Here is an 18,659-nt window from a genome sequence, read left to right on the forward strand (position 1 = left end):
GGTTCACAGGGGACTCAAGAGATTAGCTTGGCAGTGTAAGTTTGAGATGCCAATTAGTTTTCCTAGTGGAAATGTTGAGTAGGCAGTATAATTTATAGTACATTAGCTAACCCTAAATAGCATACATACTTAACAGCAAAGTTGGAACCCTCCATTATGTGTTTCAAAACTTTGCCGTTAGTGATTTCAAAGTTCTATCCCTTTTCAGATTCTGTGGGTAACATTGAAAGGCTTGGTCTGTTGATATGAAATAATTTAGATACATTTTCTGTTTGCTGTGGATATTCACTAGCAATTGTATTTTGAACAGCCTCTATCCTGAAGAGTGGAGAAAATTCTCCACTTCCATTGAGCTATCATTCACGTGAAGGATGAAGTTAACATGGAGGGCAAATTCCATGGGTTAAATACACTTCCCCTGAGCTACTTTTCAGTGCATGTGGGAATGCAAGTTGGTGAAAGTAAAATTTTCAGTAACACTTTAGTGTAGTGTGTATTTTAAACATAGCTTTTTGGTAAACTTTGGGCCTGTTATTAGTAACTAAGTATTCTAACATATTCACATCTGATCACAACACTCTTGAAACACTATAGATCTATTAATAATAACTAATATTGATAATTATAAATCTAAAAATAGTAACTAATATTTGCTAGAGGCACCATTCTAAGAAGCTATATTCTTAATTGACTCCTCAAAACAATCTCAGTTGATTATTCCTGTTTTATGCATAATGGAATTGAGGCCAAAAAAAATTCACTCAGGCAAGAAGTAGCAGAGCCAGGATTCAAACCCTGGCAGTCTGGTTCCAGAACCTTTACCCTTTTTTTTTGTTTCCAGAATCTTCACTCTTACCTTCTGCCATGTAATGCATATAGAATAGGTTAAATTTTGTTTCATAAAAATGATCTAGAGTAGACAGGACTGTGAGAGTAACCACAGTCTCTTTTGACTTTATTTTTACTTCCTCACATGAATTTGGGACTTTGGAAGAGGTAAGAGAGAATAATCCCAAAGTGAGTCTCCATACTTAGTCCTTAATTTCCTTTCTTAAATAATTTATTTTCTTTTGACTTTTTTATTTGTAGCATCAGTGAGAGCTTTCTGACTGTCAAAGGTGCTGCCCTTTTTCTGCCACGGGGAAATGGCTCATCCACACCAAGAATCAGCCACAGACGCAACAAGCATGCAGGTAAGGCTCAACAAAATCCGTTTCTTTCTTGGCTTCATTGATTCTTTTGTTCTAAAAGTCTGGCTTCCTTGTCGCCCTTTCTCCAACAGATCTGTAATAGTGAAAGCAAGCATTGTACTGTGCTAGAATCACTTTTCTTTTACTCTCAGACCATTTTTCTGGTATAGAATGCCTTATACATCTAGTAAGTGTTCAATAAGTGTTTGTTGGAAAAATAAGGTACAAAAATACTCTAGTAAAGTTTTATGTGTGCCCTGGCTGGTGTGGCTCAGTGGATTGATAAGGCCTGTGAACCAAAGGGTCCCCAGTCAGGGCACATGGGTTGCAAGCCAGGTCCCCAGCAGGGGGCACACGAGAGACAACCGCACATTGATATATCTCTCCCTCTTTTACTCCCTCCCTTCCCCCTCTCTAAAAATAAATAAATACAATCTTTAAAAAAAAGTCTTATGTGACTTCTCAGCTAAGGTTTTGATAGCTAAAAGATATTCAGATGTTTCCTCAGGTCCTATGCAAAGTCATTTCAACTCAAAAGATTATATTTCTTTTTCCTGTATACTCTCTAGTGATGTTGTAAGGAAAATGATATGATAGATAGATAGATAGATAGATAGATAGATAGGAAGAATAGATAATAAGATAAAATAAACTCAGTGCCACTGTTGTAATAACAAAAGAGAGTAATTATATCACATTTTGAAATACCGGTTCTTAAATGCTAATGTACTTCTTACACTAAAGTGCCAGTGTACTGTTTACACAAAAAGACTAGAAATTTAGCTCAGAGGACTTTTATAGAAACAAGAAGTTATCAAATAAAGTTCACCTAGAAATGAATATAAGACTGATTTTGAATAGCCTGATAATATTCTGCATTCTGTTCCAATGTGAAGGTTTTTCCCCCACACATCCAAGCAATCCTCAGATACCAGGTGGGTGTCCTACAATTCAACTGAATTCTGGCACTGTCTACCTGCAGATACTGTCAAATTCCACAGGTTAAGGGCTCAGTTGTCCAAGACTCCCCACTCCACACTTTAGATGTCAATCATAAGTCCAGGTTATCTGTGGATTGGAGTTTCTGGTGACCCCCTCCTTGGGTTCAATTAATTTTCTAGAGAAGCTCATATAACTCACAGAAACTATTTATGAAAGGATATAATTCAGATGGAAGAAATGCATGGGCAAGGTATATAGAAGGGGATACAAAACTTCTAAGCCCTCTCTAAATGTGCCATTCACCCCAAATCTCCATGTGTTCGCCAACCTGAAAGCTCTCTAAACACAGTCCTTTGGATTTTTATGGAGACTTTATTGCATAGGCATGATTGATTGAATTATTGGCCATTAGTGATCTTGTCAACCTCCTGCCACTCCCCCCTTCCCTGTCTCCTGGCAACTAGCTTCCATCCTTAGGTACTTTACAAAAGTCATGTTATAACATAAGAAAAGAGGGACTTCCAGTCAAGATGGAGGCATAGGCAGACATGCTTGGCCTCCTCACTCAGCCACAGAAAGAATTACAACTAGATCTCAAAACAAGTAACACACAGAACTGTCAGAAAATGGAATTATATGGAAGTCTGACAACTGAGGATTTAAAGAAGCCACATTCATCCAGATGGGTAGGAGGGGCACAGAAGTAGTACAGTGGCGGTGGAACAGATGGTCCCACGTTCACGTATGGTGGATAAAAATCAGGAGGGTTACCTTGGGAGTGAGTGATCCCAGCCCCAGGCTAGACCACACAGCCCAGGGTTCCAGTGCCAGGAAGATAGATTCCTATAACTTCTGGCTGTAAAAATCAGTGGGGGTTGGGGTGGCTGTAGAAACTGCAGGATATTCAGAGACTCTGTTTAAAGGACCTGCACAGATTTGGAACATAGAAAACTTACCCACTCTGAGATTCAGCACCAGGGCAACAGCTGGAAGGGTGCCAGTCACGTATGGGAAGTGGGTGAAGTGACTAGAAGTGGGGCGAGCTCCTGGAAAACCTCTAGAAGCCAGGTAGTGGCATTGTCCCCTCTCCGAGCCCTCCCCTGGCACAGAGCCACAAAGCAGTGAACCATGCTGCCCCACCTTGGTAATTACCTAGGGCTCCTCCCCACACAATTTACAGGGGCCTTTTCTACAATAGGCCATGCTACTAAGACAGAGTCAAAGCACCTGTACCTAATACACAGAAACAAATACAGGAAGGCTGCCAAACTGAGGAGACTAAGAAATATGGCCCAGATGAAAGAACAGAACAACCCCCCCTCTAAAGAACTAAAGGAAATGGAGATAACCAACCTATCAAATGCAGAGTTCAAAACACTGGTGATCAGGATGCTCAAAGAACTCACTGAGTATGGCAACAACATTAGATAAGAAATGAAGTTTACACTAAGTGAAATAAAGAAAAATCTGCAGGGAACCATCACTGGAGGGGAGGAAGCTGGGATTCAAATCAACAGTTTGTAACGTAAGGAAGAAATAAGCATTCAGCAAAAAGAAAAAAAGAATTCAAAAAAACTAGGATAGTATAAGGACCCTCTGGGACATTTCCAAATGTACCAACATCCCATTCATAGGAGTGCCAAAAGGAGAAGAGGAAAAGCAAGAAATGGAAAACTTACTTGAAAAAATAATGAAAGAAAACATCCCTAATTTGGCAAAGGAAATATACATAGAAGTCGAAGAAGCACAGAGAGTCCCAAACAAGTTGGACCCAAAGAGGACCACACTAAGACACATCGTAATTAAAATGCCAAAGGTTAAAGGTACAGAATCTTAAAAGCAGCAAGAGAAAAGCACAGAGTTACCTACAAAGGAGTTACTATATGACTGTCAGCTGATTTCTCAAAAGAAACTTTGCAGGCAAGAAGTACTCAAAGTGATGAAAAGCAAGGACCTACAACTCTATCCAGCAGAGCTATCATTTAGAATGGAAGGGCAGATAAAGTACGTCCCAGACAAGGTAAAGCTAAAGGAATTCATCATCACCAAGCCATTATTACATGAAAATTAAAGGGACTTATTTAAGAAAAAGAAGATCAAAACTATGAACATTAAAATAACAACAAATTCACAACTATCAACAACTGAACCTGAAAAAAAAAAACAAACTAAGCAAATAACCAAAACAGGAACAGAATCACAGAACTGGAGATCACATGGAGGGTCATCAGCTGGGAGAGGGAAGGGGGAAGAATGGGGGGAAGAGGTGCAGGGATTAAGAAGCATAAATGGTAGATACGAAATAGACAGGGGGATGTTACAAATAGTATAGAAAATGGAGAAGCCAAAGAAATTATATGCACAACCCATGGACGTGAACTAAGTGGGGGGATTGCTGGAGGGAAGGGGGTACTGGGCAGAGGGGAGCAAAGGGGAAAGAATTAGGACATCTGTAATAGCATAATCAATAAAATATATTTTTAAATGTAAATTTTAAAAAACATAACAAAGGATATCATTATTGCTCTCCTCAACTTCAGAAATCCCAAAGGTTTTTGGAACTCTCTGCCAAGAACAGGAAGAAGACTATATATTTCTTATAAGTCACAATATCACACCTGCTAATAGTAGTATATACATTTTTATTTCCATATGTTGGATTTCTCTAAAGACAGGTACAATTGTACTGATAAAGGTAAGAAAGAATCAGAGAAAGTATGTCTAGGGAAGGGGGTCTCTAGATGGAGGGTATCTCTAGGTCTAGGAAGATAATCAGCCTATGCCTATCTTCTAACAAGTCTTGTTTGTGTCATTTGGGGGTGGGGAGGGGAATAAAAGTCAAGCTGGGACAGTAATTGAAGAAATCCTGATGAGTGCTATACTAAGAGTGGTTGCTTATTGTTATAAATGTGCCACTTTAATATGTTACCTCCAGGAGTAGAATAAATTGGAATTACTAGGAAAAGAACGAAGAAGGCTACAAACCTTGAGTGTGTAGGTCAGAGATGAAAGCCAGAAATACTGTATCCCATTGAGCCAATAGTTGTGTTTAGCTCCAGTCCAGATAATCTCAGCTATTTTAGTAGCTGTCCTACTTTTTATCTGGAACTTCATGTAGTTACAAATGTAGCAGCTCAAAATTTTAATTCATCTCATTGGACAGTATTATCCTTCTACCACAATTCTCCAGCATGGAAAATTTTTAAAAGAGTAGGGGGGCGGGGAACTCTTTTGAAAAATTAGCTGTAGACTTAACTTTCTAAAACATTCCTCTTCAATGCCCACCACCAGAGGGGAGGGACACTTCCCCCTAAAACTTGAATGCACAGAGGAAGTAGACCCAGCTAAGCTTTGTATTTCTGTTTGGTGTGGATATTTATCACTTACAGTAAAAAGAAGACAAATTATTGGTTTAAGTCCAGCTTGTCTGACTAAAATGTTAGGCAGATTTCTCTGTGGCATGTAATAGGAAGTAGGGTTGGTGGCTTTCAAAGCCCCTGGCCCTGGTTGTCCGTTTTCTTTGGTCAGACTTCCGCACTGGACTGCCACCCAGGTTTCTACTTGACCTTGTTCACTTAGCTTTCCCAATACTAAAAAGAAAAGCAGATTCAACACAAATTGAATGGGCTTGATTTGTAATCCAGCCCAGAACAGATGAGGCAGTGTGGGTATAAATGCAGCTTATAAAACCAGACCTTCCCATGAGCTGTAGCTGCCTTGGCTGAGCTCGCAGTGACTGAAAGATGATGACAGAATTGAGAACAGATCAAAAGCTTACTATGTCTAATTGTACTTCCTTTTGTATGTTTTTTGAACTAGTTAGAATTTCTTATCTGGGCTTCATTTAAAATATCAAATGCATTTTTGTAATCAAAAGTGATATGGGTGAATGCTAACATTTTAAAGGGAAATAGCAAAAAGTCTTTAAAATCAAATTGAAATCTGAAACTTTGCTACTATCACAGAAATATTTGAAAAATCTAAAGAAGAGGTTTTATGGTACCAGTATATTGCCTCACTTAGTCTCTGTAAAGAATGATTTCCCAGTAGAAAACACTCGATTTGGTCGTGGTATTTCTTTTCAGAGCCGACAAACCTGAGCTTCCACATACCAGCTCACATGAGAAGCCTATCTGTAGTAGTGGAGGACTTCCTGACTTCTGTCTGACCTTCAGAGAAGGCAGCTGGATCTTTGGGCCAGTAGTGCTTGGAGTGGGGACTTAGGGCTACTATTGGCCCCCAAATTGTTCTGCTACAGAAGTTCTCCATTGTGAAAATCCTTTCCTCAGATTATTTGTTCTGACAGAACAGAAGGAAACTTAATTTTTAAAAACCCTCAGCTGCTTGTCCTGGCCAGGGGACAAGGACAGTTAGTTGGAGTGTCATCTCATTTACCAAAAGGTGGCGGGTTCAATCCCCGGTTGGGGCGCATAAGAGAGGCAACCAGTCCGTGTTTCTGTCTGACATCGATGTCTTTCCCCCTTCCCCTCCCTCCCTCTCTCCCCCTTCCCCTCCCTCCCTCTCTCCCCCTTCTTCTTTCTCTAAAAATCAATAAACATATCATTGAGTGAGAATTAGGAAAAAAACAAAACCTCAGCTGCTTAACTCAATTGTAACTTCCAATTCTAGTCTCTCTTTGTTGTGTATACCTAGTACTTCGTGTCTCCACAGTTTCTTTAACAGCTTATTGAGATAAAATTTACATACCATATAATTTACCCGTTTAAAGTATACATTCAATCAGTTATTTAGTATAGTCACAGAATTCAGCATATTTACAGCAAGATGTGCAACCATCACCACCACAATCTAGTTTTAGAACATTTCTATCGCCCCCCCCCAGAAGAAACACAGTACCCATTAGCCATCCTTCCCTATGTCCCCTGCCCTTCCTCCCCATCCTAAACAACCACTAAATCTACTTTTTCTCTCTATAGATTTGCCTGTTCTGGGTTTTGTATATAAGTGGACCATATAAACAATCTTTGAGACAGGCTTCTTTCACTTAACATGTTTTCAAGGGTCGTCTATGTTATAGTATGTATCAGTACTTCATTCCTTTTTATGACCAAATAACATTCCAGTGTGTAACTATACATACCACATTTTATTTATTCATCAATGGATAGAAATTTGAGTTGTTTTAGTTTGGGGGTAGTATAAATAATGCCGCTGTGAACATTTCTGTACAAGTTTTTGTGTTCAACTATGTTTTCATTTCTCTTGGCTTTATAGCTATGAGCTCACACTGGCTCTTGCACATGAGGCTTAAGTTGTGTCTCTGGATCTAAAATATAGTAGAATGGACATGGCCAAATATAATGACTCTCCTTTTTAATTTTCCAAGCTGAAGGATTCTGCAATAATGGAATTGGTCAGAAGGCAGCAGTGAATGGGGTGGGAGGGAGGCAAGAAAACTGTTTTCTAAGAGAAGAAAGGGAAGAAAAGAAAAGCTTTAGGACTTGCTAACCCTTTAGACAAACACATCTGATTGCAAACCTACATATTTTTCTTCATGCCTTTCTCCACTTCTTGCACGTACTCATATTTTATCTTATAATTAACAGCTATGAAGTTACCTGGAAGGAAATTATGCATGTAGGTTCCAAGACCAATATGAGAATAGGTTACACTGGCATCCCTGATTAAGTGGCTATATCAGTCACTTCAAACTACAAAAAGGGCTGGACCTGGGTGGGCAGGAATAAAAGTTTTTCTTCTCTGATTGTATTCATTTATGATAGCATATTAATTATCTCCTCCTATCTAAAGCCTCAAATTTCCTAGTACAGAATAGAGAATATAAGGAAATCTATAAAGTTTATTGCAAAGAAATTTCAACTCTGCTTTATAGAATATATAAGAACAAGTGAGGATTCAAATAATGGTTGACCATTTTAAAATACCTCATATGTTCAGTAAAATATATATCCCTTGGGATCTTCTATGTTTAATAAGTACTTTTATTTTAATATCAGCCACTAATGTGGAAATCATTTAAAATTGTTGACATTATTCTAGAGGGAATTTAAAAATCTTCTTAGGTTAAGTGCAACTGAAGATTGCAGTTACAGAAATAGGAAAGGCAAGATTCCTCCTTTGGTACCTTCTGTGGGCCTGAACGCACAGCCATGCTGCCTCTGCCCAACAAACCTCACCACCTTGGCACAACACTGAGATTGGTTTCAAGTGTCCCTTCCATGGGACAGACACAGAGCAAATGTTACTGCAGTGTGGACTAAAAATGAGTGTATAGGGTAGTCCCTTACATATTCTGTCTTTAAAAAGTCAATTATCATATTAAGACAATTTCTGTGTCTAAGTAGAGTCTTTCAGTGAACCAAAACTTACTTTTATACAAGTCATTCCATTAGAAAGAATCCTCTTTGTTGACATAACAATGGAGAATAACTATTTTTTTGTTTTATAAATTTCACCAGGTGATCTACAGCAGCATCTCCAAGCAATGTTCATATTACTCCGCCCAGAAGACAACATCAGGCTGGTAAGTTAGTGGTATCTTTATAACTCTCTCTTCCTCAAAAGACTGTAATACAACGAAGTTTGTGCAGTCACTTTTATGTCCCAACACAGTACCAGGAATTCTGTGGAACAGAAAAGAACAACAACGTGGCCCTATTATCAAAGAACTTAGGATATAATTGAGGATACGAGCTAATGTGAAGCTATGTGAAATAACTTGATGGTTCAAGACTGTTGGTGAGCACCAGTTTATAAGTTATTCACTGTAACAGCAACTGAAGTTCAGAAAAGAGGCAACTTGGGGACTTGACCTCATTGAGGAAGGTGTATGTAGGCGTTAGAGCTTGCCTGGACCTTGATTTATATTGGCAGAAAGAAAGGAGACCATCATTCTAGAAGAGGACTTCACTGAAGGAAGAGCATTACATAGAAAGGGACAAGATGAGAGTGAAATGGCCAAGGCTTTGTGCTGGTCTCAGTTGGGAAACCTGGGCTTTGGTTTTTACCACTTACCTGATGTTGGACAAGTTACTTAGCCTGTCTGCACCTGCTTTCTCATCTCCTTTCTGCCTGTCACAGTGTAGAGAATCAAATGGGTATGAAAGCATACTGAGTATAAAATGCTACCTAAATATGGTGATTATTGTTTCCATAGAGAAAATAAGATACCAGAAAACTAGGCAGGCAGATAGGGACTTCATGCTCCAAACTAGAGGTCTCAAACTGGAAATCTATAGGCTAAAGATGTGTTTTGTTTGGACCACAATATTTTTTGGTTTTGTTTTGGTTTTGTTTGGGTTTTTTAAATCTCAGCCAGAAAATAAAGTTGAGTGATTTCATGTAAAAATCCAGACTTGGTGCTTTTCTTCAAAAATCAAAAGTTCTGCCAACACTGGGACCTTGTTCTCATATGCCAAACTTGGCTAGACTTGGTGGAGGGGAGAGCATCGGTGTGGCCCAGGTTCATAATTACCATCATCTCCCCATATCCTATTGTCTCCTGGACACTAAAGCCAGGTGTCACCATTTGCCATCATTCCTTCACCCTTTTTTTCTTGACAGCATTGTTAAACTACCACTTGCTGGACTCCCACCTGGAGAGTTTGATTTGAGGAGGGAGAGGCAGTGATAATTTGCATTTTTAACAAGTTTCCAAGTGATGCTGATGTTGCGGGTCCAGGAGTCACACTTGATAACAACTCCTCTAACACCCATATTAATGATTCCTTGCACATGCCATATGTCCAATAGATATTTGTTGATAGTTTCTAAAAATCGAATGGTTTACTAGAGCTGAAGCTGATGTCTATCACTCACTCACTTTATCTTTTTCTCACTGATAACCTGTGGAGTTTGGATTGCACCTCTAAATGTTAAAATAATTTTAACCACAACAGACATGGGGGAGTGTTAAGGAAGCAATTAGGAAGGTAGAATTGGCAATTAAATTTTTTTTCTTTCCCTGCTAAAATATACAGCGTCAGCTACTTTACGTTTATAAAATATAAATTCAGAAAATGTAACTGATGCCTCTGAATTAATTCAGAGCTCAAATGACAAGCCATTTTACAGTTGTTTGAATTGTTACAAACACATAGTCATTATGTTTCAGATCATTGTGTGAGTCATCTTCAAGAAAATGAGTGAATACATTGTGTGCTTTGGACAAATTAGCACTTTTCTAACTGAAAGGAGCATTTGTAGACTCAAAGCAAAGCCTTTTGTTTTGAGTTAAATTTGGAATCCTAAAACTCTCATTCTGGAGCTTGTGCATAAGGTTAAAAGTTTGATAGTCAACTGAAAGTCCTGCCTCTAATTTTTTAATAACTCAACAACAAGTAGAGTTACCGAATCCTACATTTTGCTTCAGCATTACAAATAGGACCAAATTAATTTTTTCTCCAGAGAACCCTGCATTCAAAATAGTCTCAAGCATTAACTTTAGCACTTAGGAAAACTATAGCTGGTACAATGAAGACAGTGGTTTTACAGTACTATTGCACATTATCAGAGACCCATTTATTTAATAAAAAATAGACTGGGAGTTTAAGGACTTTCCTGACCTTTGAAGTAACATCAACTAATGTTCTTAACTAGAATTGAAGTGCTAATAAGGTACGAGGAAGTGTTTTTAAGGACCTTGCCAGAGAGTTTAAGAAAATGAAATGTTTGGGTTTTTTATATTAATTTTTTTCCAAACGGAAAATGGGTTTCTTTTTTCTAAGTATACATGTGTTATGTTTTTTTTTTGAATCAGGCAATACAGAAAGGCATAAAGAACAAAGTAAAAATCACTTCGTGTCCTGCACTCAAAAAAACATCCTTAGCTATTTGGATAAGTAGCCTTCTAGTTGTGCATGTGTGTAAGCAAACATACGTGTCAGGTTCTGTGAGATCTGCTGTTACTGAAGTGGAGAGTGGTGAAAATAACAGAATCTGAGCATCAGAACCTTCCTGTCTACCTAAAGCATGATCTCAGTAGTTCTGAGAAGCAAAAGTATAAACTGATTTAAAGCAGTAAGGGCTTATATCTGGGGGACGGTGTTTATAAAGGTGACAATGGATAACTGAGGACTTATCAATGGATGAATGGGATTGGGGAGAGGATGAATAAAAAAGGGCTAAGTAATGGGCAAAAATATCTGTCAGAGAGAGTGATTTTTTTTTTTTTTACCCAAGAATGAGATGAAAATGTGAGTGCTGTCTATAACCTGCTTTCTTCACACTTGATCATGGATATTTTTCTATATCAGTAAATAAAATTTTTTTAATGGCTACACAGAATATGTCAGGGGGGTTTATTCAAGAATTTCATAAAGATAGAATAAAAAAAGATAAAATCCAGAGGCTCCCTCAAGCTTTATTTTTTTTTGAAGATAGTGTTTTTAGTTTATTCATATCACATGAAGTCTCTTAATTTTTGATTATTGATGTTGCTTTGTTCTTTTGGCTGGAATATAATATTTACATATTTTTTAAACCTTTCTCTGATGGATTGGGAGAGCTGCCTGTTCAGACGTTGGGACTTTATACTGTGGCTTCCCTGCAGGTAAACATTGCATGCAGGCACACGATGTTAGGCTCTCGGAAAAAATTAAAGGCAGAGGTACAGTGTGAGCTTGGAGAGAAGTGTTTCCTGATGTTGGGTGATGCTGAGGAGAGAAGTCACTGGACCAGGTGGTATTTGTGAACTCTTGTAATCAGATGCATTTAAATTAGTTACTGAGGGAAGTTTTAATATCACTCTTTGGTAGATATTTTAAATTTTGGAAACAGTTGGGTTCTTACCTCAGAAATAAAGCAAAGGCAGGAGGTGACTTCTCAGACCTACCTCAGTCCTAGGATTGCTGGATCCAGTTCACCCGAAACTTTTAATAGAATTTCAAATTTAGGCAGTAAATGGGCTTTCTTGGATTAATTTTCTGAGTTGCTATTGCTGCCAAGTTTTAAAATCTAAAATATTGTTTTATATGGACAATTAAAATAAATTGCAGTATCTTTTTCAGTGAGAACTTCAGTTAAATGCATCTGAATCCTTGTCTTATTCCAGTCACTTATTCCATGTAAGTTCTGGAGACTAGAAACATTGAAATTGCTACCAATTCTAATATTAGGGTATTACGTATTACAAACTATCACTTTAAATTACATTTCTCTGATTGGCTTGATGAATTAAATTAGGTTATTAGATTTTGTTAAGCTTCTCCCCAACAGAGGAATGTGAAATGAACCTCAAGCTTCAGAATGATTATTTGGTTTTTCTTTATGCCGTGGCCCTTAAAATTTTGTTTAATTCCTTAACCTAGAATCTTGATGGTTAAAAGGAATTTTGGAGCTTGAGGTCAATAACCTGGCATTGCAGAATTTTTTTGTAAAAAAAATTCATTCTTCTAATTACGATGTAGGAGTTGAACTAATGTTATAGCTCCTGACCCCCTAATTAAATAAAGTCCCACTTCCCCATTAGTAAGAATTTAGTAATTACTATAGGTACTATCTAGAGGTTCATGATCAAATCTCAAACCTTTAAGTGCTATTCTTTCATTTAAGAAGCTTAAAATTCATTGAATCTGAGATATCTGATTATTTAAACCTAAATCAGTATGAGATAACTGGGACCTTTCCCATTAGGTTTGGGATGTTCCGTTGAGATTAAATTAATCAAGGGAGAGTCAAATTTTTGAAGGGCTTATGATATTATAGATAGATAGATAGATAGATAGATAGATAGGCAGACAGACAGACTAAATACACACACCACCCTTTTTAAAAGGCAACAACTAGTGTTTGCCTGAATATTACAAAGAAACTCTTGTTGCCCACCTGCTCATTTGGCCTAATAACTTGCATGACAGTTAAGATAGTACTTATGGAGGTCATTTTCTTTCCTTTTTTCAGCTTCAGTTAACCAATCAGTTGCCACTAGTTGGTGTAGAAACTATGGATAAATTACAGAACTACAGTTCAGTTGTTCCCATGCCATTTGTATTTGAGCCTTGCCAGAAATTCTTAGAGCCTTTACAGAGGATAAAAGAACCCCTGACATATTCAGGAAACTGAATAGTTGGCTCAAAATTTGCCAAGGCAAGCCCAAGTTTAGATACATAATAACATCTGAGATCTTGTTTATAAGAAATTCTGGTTTACTTGCACTGGGTTTCTGGTTAGTATAATATTTCATGGAGCACTTCTAGAGTCAGAGAGTCTGTGCTTCCTGCGCCTCCTGTGCATGGACTCCTATCCATAGCTGTATGTGTATAATGCTTGCTTGGTCCCAGACCACTACAGCTAGACCTTTGTCCACTTGAATATTAGTTCCTCTTAGTGAATTTAGCTGGAAATGCTCTGTTTCCTCATAGAACATAAAACCAGCAGTGCGGCTTTCTACCTTTGTGTACTTCAAATCAGTATGTGGACATGACATTCTTCTTGTATTACCTCTTATTAGAAATAAGCTTTAATGTAGCCACTTCTGCTGTTTTTGCTTCCCTGGTTTTCCTAGGAGTATCAGAAAAGAGACAGAAAGATAGGTATGGGTATCTTACCTCTGCCTTGATAAATGGGTTATTTGAGCTACGTAACTATGTCTCTTTTCCCCTTTGCCTGGCCACTTTTACAATAGTGATCACAAAGACTATACTTTCAGGGATCATTTCTATAGTTCATTACTAGCATAGTGATCACATTGAGGAAAGGGGATCCCAGGAAGAGCAGCACTAAAAGAATTTCAAACAGCCCTGGCTGGTGTAGCTCAGTGTATTGAGCGCCAGCCTGCAAACCAAGGGGTCGCTGGTTCGATTCTCAGTCGGGGCACATGCCTGAGTTGCGGGCCAGGTCCCCAGTAGGGGGCGTGAGAGGCAATAGCACATTGATGTTTCTCTCCCTCTCTTTCTCCCTCCCCCTTTCTAAAATAAATAAATTAAAATTAAAAAAAAAAAAAAGAATTCCAAACAGCCAAACAGAAATGTCTGTCAAATTTCTGACAGATGTCTTGAGCCAGTTGATGGGTTTGGAAATCTGTTTCTCTTCTGAGATAAGGAATGGAGGTGGGGGTTGTTTTATACAGAAGAAATTGCCTGTAGTATACATTTTCCTGCCTTTTTGTTAATAGAGAAAAAGAAGAATGGACTAAACTGTACACTCTGTGAGGGCAGGGACCATATTTCTCTTCCACTCTTGAATCCTCAGCTCCTCTGCTCTGATTGTATGCACAGTAAATGTGTAGTAGATATTTGAACAAATATTGAGTGGAAGCCATACTACTTTACTTTTATTTATTTATTTATTTATTTATTTATTTATTTTGCCATGGCCAGTGTGGCTCAGTTAGTTGAAATGTCGTCCAGTAGACAGAAGGGTCACAGGTTCAATTCCCAGTCCAGGGCACATATAAGAAGGCAGCCAATCAGTGTTTCTCTCACATTGATGCTTCCCTTTCCCTTTCTCTCTCTCTTCCCCTGTACCCCCTTCCCTCCCTTTCTCTTTTTAAAAGCAATGAAAAAGTGTCCTCAGGTGCGGATTTTTTTTTTAATTTCTTATTAAGAAAATTCCCAAATATATAAAGTACAAAATGTATCCTCATGAACCCATTACCCAGCACTTTTTTTTGATAGTTGAATAACCATCAATATTTTGCCAGATTTTTCCCATCTATCCCCTCTTTTTGTTGTTGCTGTTGGAACATTTTTTAAACCACTTTATTGACGTATAATGACATACAAAAAGTTGTACATATTTGATATATACAACTTGATGAGTTGGGAGATAAGTAAACACCCATGAAACCATCACCACAATCTATGCCATAAACATCCATTACCTCCAAAAGTTTCCTCCAACCCTGTCCTGTGATGATGATGATGATGATGTAATAATGATGATGATTAGAACACTTAACATAAGATCTACCCACTAAGCAAAATTTTTTAAATAGGCTTTATTTTTTAGAGCAGTTTAGGTTCACAGGAGAATTGAGCAGAAGGTACAACATGTCCTCAAACAATGTTTTATTCAACCTTGTTTTGTTATAACATTGATGAGGTACCTTAGGAATGTAACTCTTTTTTCTGTCAATTAGCCTGTGGCAAAATTGGTTTCAATATATGTTCTTTTGCTTAAGAGTTGCAAAACCTGTGGGTGTTAAGTGAGAGGTTACTGTACAGAGATTTCCCTTATACCCTCTATCCCTTCTCAGGTATAGCCTCGCCCATTATCTCCATCCCCCACCAGAATTACACATTTGTTGCGACTGATAGACCTACATTGACACATCATTATCAACTCAAAGTCTGTAGTTTACATTAGGGTTTACTCTTGATGTTGTACTTTGTATGGGTTTTAATAATGACATGTGTCCAACTCTTTAGTACTAAACAGAGCAGTTCCACTGACCTTAAAATCCTCTGTGTTCCCTTAACTCCGACAACTAATTTTACTGATTCTATAGTTTTGCCTTTTCCAGAATGTGATATAGTTGGACTCATAGAGTATCTAGCCTCTTCAGATTGGCTTCTTTCATTTAGTAATAATGCATTTAAGGTTCCTCCATGTCTTTTCATGACTTCATAGCTCATTTCTTTTTAGTGCTGAATAATATTCCATTGTCTAGATGTAATATGAGCTTCTGAAAAAGTTATTACTTCAATTGTAATTGAAACTAAAGAAAATTTTGTAGTATATAATCTGTAAGAATTCAATAGAGCAACTCCTCTTAGGTAATGCTTGCTTTGTATTATAATTGTTTATAGGACTTGGATCTGTGAACCAGTGCTCCCATTCATACAACCTCACAATCCCCTCTTTGATCTTTAGAACATGACCTGGTAATTGCTACTGTAAATACTGTGCTAATCACAAATATTTATTTACTGTATGCCACGTACTGTGCTTTACATACATTATTTTATATGAATTTACAACCCAATGGAATAGGTATTATTATACTTCCCTCCAATTAATTTAGCAACTTTTATAGTTTTTTTTTAGAGGTTTTATTTATTTATTTTTAGAGACAGGGGAAGGCGGGAGAAAGAGAGGGAGAGAAACATTGATGTAAGAGAGAAACATCAATCATTTGCCTCTCACACACCTCAAACTAGGGGACTGGCCTGGCCAACAACTCAGGCATATGCCCCAACCAGGAATCAAAAAGGCTGGCACCCAACTCACTGAGCCATATCAGTTAGGGCATACTTTTAAAGTTTTTATAGTCATTACATGAGCTCAGATTTGAATGTAGGTCTCCTAACTACTGGCTCCACTGTTTCCCTGAGTATGCTTTAAGATGCTGATGTAAAAAGGATTAAATGATCTAAAACTGACCTTTTAATTTTCTTAATTTCTCTGTTGTTTGTTAACCTCCAGGCTGTAAGACTAGAAAGTACTTACCAGAATCGAACACGCTACATGGTCGTGGTTTCAACTAACGGTAGACAAGACACTGAAGAAAGCATCGTTCTAGGAATGGATTTCTCCTCTAATGACAGGTATGGTATCATAAAAGAGAGAATGAGAAGACTCCTTTTTAAGTGACCTATTCCAGTTGCCTTTTGAATTATCACAAAAACATCTTATACAGTTCTACTCTTAAAGCTAAATACCTAAAACTAGAGATCACAAAAATATCTTAGTCACACGGTCTTCAGAGATTAAAATGTTTAATGAATATCCTTAGTAATGTGTTTCTGATTTACACTGTTTCTTACCTTCCTCTCATCTTTAGGTGGTGATGATATAAAGAATATAGTTTAAACCTATATCTCCAGGGGGTAGGGGGTGAGAAAGCTGCCTGTTCTTTGCAATCGACTTTATTTTAAGCAGTAATGATTCACTTTGATGATTCTAGAGCACATGCCCTTTGTGATATTGCACCAATGGGTCCTGGATTCAAAAAGAGCCCACTTTAGCTCCAGTCTCTTGTATTTATCCATGGTCTTACACCTTGCTTTTATTAAATGTTTTGCTTCCCTTTTCTTTAAATTCAAAACAGAAACTTTTATAATCATGTACCTTTGGCTTTAGTGGCACTTTATGTCCTATGATTAAAGATATCAGACATCACACAATACCTGGCTTTATTTTGTCCCTAAGGCTTGTTGCTTTCCTTTTGTATTTTGCCACTTTTTCGGGGGAAACCTTGGGAAGACTGTGGAATGTGGCGGCTAAGCAGACCTCTGCATTGTAGATAATAAGCCTCAGGAAATCCTGCCAGATGTCTCAAAGCACTGACTTCCTGGCTCAGCGCTAGAATGGAACAGTGGAGTAGAGCTAGGGGTGTGACCCAGGTCTGGGAGAATTTAGCCACAAAGAGAAGAGGAGACTGGGAGTGATTCTATTTGTCCTGATGTGGGAGTGGGGTGGGGGTCACATTGTCACAAGAAAGTTTCCCAAGCCAGTATTTACCTGGGCTTGTACACAGCAGTCAACTTGAAAAGGATTTGCGGGTTCACAAGGATCACGGGGCCAGAGCTGTTACCTCATATACCACTTACAGCCCTTAATTGTATGATCTGAAATTACACAAGCTTGTAAGCCACATTTAGGAAGCTGTTCCTCCTGTGTAGTTTTAACCTCTGGTGTATCTAAGCAACAAACCTTTCAGTAAATAAACATTTATCCTGTAAGAACACCTACCTTGCTTACATTCATTAGTATTTTAAGACCTGTGATTTGGGTTTTTATATCTCTAGGTCTGTACTGTCTGGTACAGTAGCCACTGAACTATATGTGACTATTTAAATACATTAAAATTAAATAAAATTAAAATTTCACTCTTCAGTTACAACTAGCCACATTTCAAATACCCCAGCTATGTGTGGCTACCATACTGGACATTATGCTTATAGAACATTTCCATCATTGCAGAAAGTTCAGTTGGACAGCACTGCTCTAGATCTTATTTCAGTTGTTTCATCCATCCTTACTCCTCCTCTGGAACCCCCATAAAACAGGAACTGGGGCAGCTTGGAAACTTCACTTGAGTCTTCCCCTAGAGAGAGAAGACAACAACTTCAGATTCTCCTGACCCAGAGAGTGAGCAATCTTATCTCTCTTAATTTGTCTTAAACATTCCCAGAAACCATAAAGACTGCTTATTAATGTGGGTGCCCAGTAATTTATCCTCAGTGAACTGCATCTATCTTCAGTAATAGTCTTGCCTACATCATACCTAGCCAAAAAAAGCTTTAGTTTATGGGAGACAAAATGTGATATGAAAAGCTATAGCAACTAGTTTTCATTCTGTTTGGTAAACTTGATATTATGAATTCCCATATACCAAAATATAGGAATGGGTAGATACACTTTGCCTCCTCGCACAACCAAAAGAAGGACAACAAATTTAAAAACAAAAGACAACCAGAACTGCCAGAAAATTGAACTGTATGGAAATCCAACAACCAAGGAGTTAAAGAAGAAACATTCATCCATAGTGGGAGGAGGGGCAGAGAGGATGCATGGCAAGGCAGTGGATGGCAGTCCACATTTACTTGTGGATAAACCAGGAGGAACAACTGGGGAGCAAGACAGACCAGGGAACCCAGGGTT

At 38.0% G+C, this 18,659-nt stretch overlaps 1 protein-coding gene, 1 non-coding gene and 1 pseudogene across 5 annotated transcripts in view; all 3 read left to right on the plus strand.

Moving 5' to 3' along the window:
- The window catches only part of SSH2 (slingshot protein phosphatase 2), a 233,294-nt gene that overhangs the window by 167,229 nt on the left and 47,406 nt on the right, over window positions 1–18,659 (plus strand). For all 4 annotated transcript variants that reach the window (XM_053911812.1, XM_024565153.3, XM_045199208.2 and 1 more), the window contains 3 exons: window positions 1,090–1,193; window positions 8,573–8,637; window positions 16,479–16,600. In XM_053911812.1, coding sequence (XP_053767787.1) covers window positions 1,090–1,193; window positions 8,573–8,637; window positions 16,479–16,600 — 291 coding nt within the window. The remainder of the gene's footprint in view (window positions 1–1,089; window positions 1,194–8,572; window positions 8,638–16,478; window positions 16,601–18,659) is intronic.
- On the plus strand, window positions 11,028–11,105 carry LOC112308999 (small nucleolar RNA U2-19). The gene has a single exon (XR_002975206.1). It is a non-coding gene; the product is annotated as a small nucleolar RNA U2-19 (small nucleolar RNA).
- Window positions 13,746–13,861, plus strand: LOC112308967 (small nucleolar RNA U3; annotated as a pseudogene).

The sequence above is a fragment of the Desmodus rotundus genome, chromosome 9, assembly GCF_022682495.2.
Source record: "Desmodus rotundus isolate HL8 chromosome 9, HLdesRot8A.1, whole genome shotgun sequence".
NCBI classification, from domain to species: domain Eukaryota; kingdom Metazoa; phylum Chordata; class Mammalia; order Chiroptera; family Phyllostomidae; genus Desmodus; species Desmodus rotundus.